Source organism: Myotis brandtii, unplaced genomic scaffold (assembly GCF_000412655.1).
Source record: "Myotis brandtii unplaced genomic scaffold, ASM41265v1 scaffold334, whole genome shotgun sequence".
Lineage (NCBI taxonomy): Eukaryota > Metazoa > Chordata > Mammalia > Chiroptera > Vespertilionidae > Myotis > Myotis brandtii.
The window spans coordinates 413,211-416,154 of record NW_005362885.1 but is presented as its reverse complement, the minus strand read 5'-3'; the positions used below and the strand labels follow the sequence as shown (position 1 = coordinate 416,154).

Sequence of the window (2,944 nt, the reverse complement as noted above, 5' to 3'; positions counted from 1 at the left end):
CCCGAGTCCGAGGGCCTGGGGTGCCCCCCAGCACCTACCGGCTCCCCAAGCAAGCACCGCCCTCAGCCCCCGGAGGAGGGGTCTCCACCTCGAACTCGGGGTCCTCCAGCTCATCTCTCTCTAGAAATCGAGGTGAGAGTCAAGACAAAGAAAAGCATGTGAAGACATTCAAGTCGGAAGTTCTAGGACAAATCTGGACAAGTTCAACATGGACAAAGGTGGTGATGGCGTCCCAGAGCAATGGTTCTCAAAGCGTGGTCCCAGGAACCCAGGGGCTCCCCAAACCTCTGTGGGGTGGGGGTCTGCAGAGCCAGAACCATTTTCATAATAATACCAAATGCATTTGTCTTTCCCACGCCTTTTGTTGCTGTTGTCCATCCTCACCCGACATACTTTTCCATTGATTTTTAGAGAGTGGACGGGAGGGGGAGAGACAGAGAGAGAGACACATCCATGTGGAGAGACACATCGATTGGTTGCCTTCCGCACGCGTCCCCACCAGGGCTGGGGAGGGAGCCTGCGACCGAGGGGAGGGCCGAGGCTCTGTCCACCGAGCCTCCGGCCAGGCCCCTCCCCACCGCTCCCCGAGGGTGCGGTGCAGTTTGCAGAGGCCCCACGACATGTGACATGGCAGCAGGCGTGGGAACCCAGCTGTCTCCGCTCAAGCACGCTTCTCGTGGGCTCATAGTGCGATTCTAAGTGGATAAATCAGTGCAGTATTTCAGCCTCAGTGTTTAACGCAGCAACAATCGGGAGTTATAACCGACATCAGCAGAAGCCCTTGAGGGGGTGGGGGGGTCTCCGACAGCTGTTCAGCAGGTGAGGGGTTCCCTGACAAGAGCAGTTAGAGAATCGCTGCAGGCTGCGGGCAAAGCGTGGAGACTGACTCCGCTCAACGACGGGGAGGGAGCTACCGGGGAGGGGGCTCAGCGGTGAGGGAGGACAGCTCGGTCTCGGGAGGCGAGGGGGGCAGAGCCAGAAGGGCGCGCGTGGGTCAGGGAGGGTCCGCCCAGCTCAGTGCCCAGCGGGCCAGCGGGCGGTGGGCCAGGAACCCACGTTCTTCCTGGGGCCCAGCAGTGCCCCCAAAACTTCAGACCATCAGAAAAACAACAACAACCGAAACAACTCGGCCACACCCCAAGGACTGGGATGGATGTGGCCTTAGGTTTCTCAGTGAAGACGTCGGAAACTGAGCCGCTAACGTCTGCCACTTTCAAAACTCGAAGACACAGCTTATCTTTGTTTCGACTAAAGACAGAGTAATATGAGCTCCCTCTTTGAAAAACAACAACCGTGTTTAGGAGACTCACATCTCGCCTGGCCAGTGGGGGCTCCGCGGTTAGAGCGCCGGCCTGCACCCCGAAGGGCCACAGGCTCGACCCCGGCCCGGTTAGGGGAGCGCATGTGAGAGGCAATCAATCCGTGTGTCTCTCTCACACGATGTTTCTCTCTCTCTCTCTCTCTCTCCCCCCCTCCCATTCTCTCTAAAAGTCAATGGAAAAAATATCCTCAGGTGAGGATTAACCAGAAAAGAAAGAGATGCCTCCCTCTGAAAAAAACCACAAGAATCGAAGGGACCGTGAAGCCTGTCCCATCTCCGGCCGCTGAGTGCTGCCGCGGTGACACGGTTCCTCACCGTCCTCCAGGAGCGGGACGTCCAGGAGCTCCATCTCGGGGGACACGCAGGCAGCCCTCTCCATCTCGGGGGCAGGAGTCGGCTGCAAAACACCGTTACAAAACACAGATGCACACGATCGTAGGCTTGAGTTGGATTTCATGAGAATTAACAACTTCTCTTGTAAAAAGACGTTAAGAAGACGAAGAGGTGAGCGTGGACTGGGAAGGACAGCGCAGCACAGGTGTCCGACGCGGGGCTCGAGTCCACGACACGTCCAGGGTCCCTACACCTCATCGAGACAGAGAGCCAAACCCCACGTGACAGGGGCAGACCTCCAGGGACAGACACCACCCGGGAGACCGGCTGGGAAGCTGCCACGGCCACAGTCAGGTGCCTGGTCCAACCCCAGGGCACAGGCTGGTTAGGCCTCCTGAGGTCAAGGGCGCTGATGACCCACTCGCCGGCCTGGCTCAGTGGTTTCGCGTTGACCTATGAACCAGGAGGCCAGGGTTCGATTCTGGTCAAGGGCACATGCCCGGGGTTGGGGGCTCCATCCCCAGTAGGGGGCGTGCGGGAGGCAGCCGGTCAGTGATTCTCTCTCATCATGGATGTTTCTCTGTCTCTCACCCTCTCCCTTCCTCTCTGAAATCAATAAAAATGTATTTTTAAAAAAGTGTATTTTCCAAGAAATGAATCCTGCTAGCAAAATAACAAATAAGATAAAATACAAATAGAGTGAAAGACCAAGCTAAAGAAAAGCATCTTACCAAACTGGATTAAAAAACAATAACAAAAAATCGAACTCCTCCACCGCGTTTTGAAAGCCAGGAAAGGTTGCGCTGCGCGGAAACTGTCACCAGGAAGCCGGGCCGTTGCTTAGAAACGGACAAAACGCTTAGGCAAAGGGCAGCGACAGCGTCAGGGGTCACTCACGTGCAGCCCGACGCCCGGTTCCCCAGGAGGACGCGGCAGTCCTGGGTGTGCGGGCAACAGGCTCCCAAGTGTCGGGGGCGACAGCGCCCCGCGGGCACCTGATTCTCAGATGCTTCAGGGAAGGCCTTCCGCGTGGGGTCCACTTGCAACTTCCACGGGAACCTGGGGTTGTTCATGAATTAGGAAAAGCACGTGCGCCGCGTCCACGCGCGAAACGCCCGGTGCTTGGATGTGAGCAGAGCGCACCGAGGCGGGTTTGCGTTTAAAACCAAGTGGGTGACAAGCGCGCCCCCAACCCCTTCACCTGCCCAGACGCCGCAGGTCCCCGGTACAGCCGGGCTGCGCTCTGCTCAATACTCGCCCCGCCAACTGCGCGGGGACAGCACGCAACCC

At 57.9% G+C, this 2,944-nt stretch overlaps 1 protein-coding gene across 1 annotated transcript in view; it reads right to left on the bottom strand.

Moving 5' to 3' along the window:
* Nucleotides 1-2,851, bottom strand: part of CFAP74 (cilia and flagella associated protein 74) — a 38,931-nt gene extending 36,080 nt beyond the window's left edge. The window contains 3 exon segments of the mRNA XM_014543767.1: nucleotides 39-120; nucleotides 1,637-1,718; nucleotides 2,552-2,851. Of these exon segments, the coding sequence (XP_014399253.1) occupies nucleotides 39-120; nucleotides 1,637-1,700 (146 nt within the window). The 5' untranslated portion in view covers nucleotides 1,701-1,718; nucleotides 2,552-2,851.
* Between the last annotated feature and the right edge of the window lie 93 nt (nucleotides 2,852-2,944).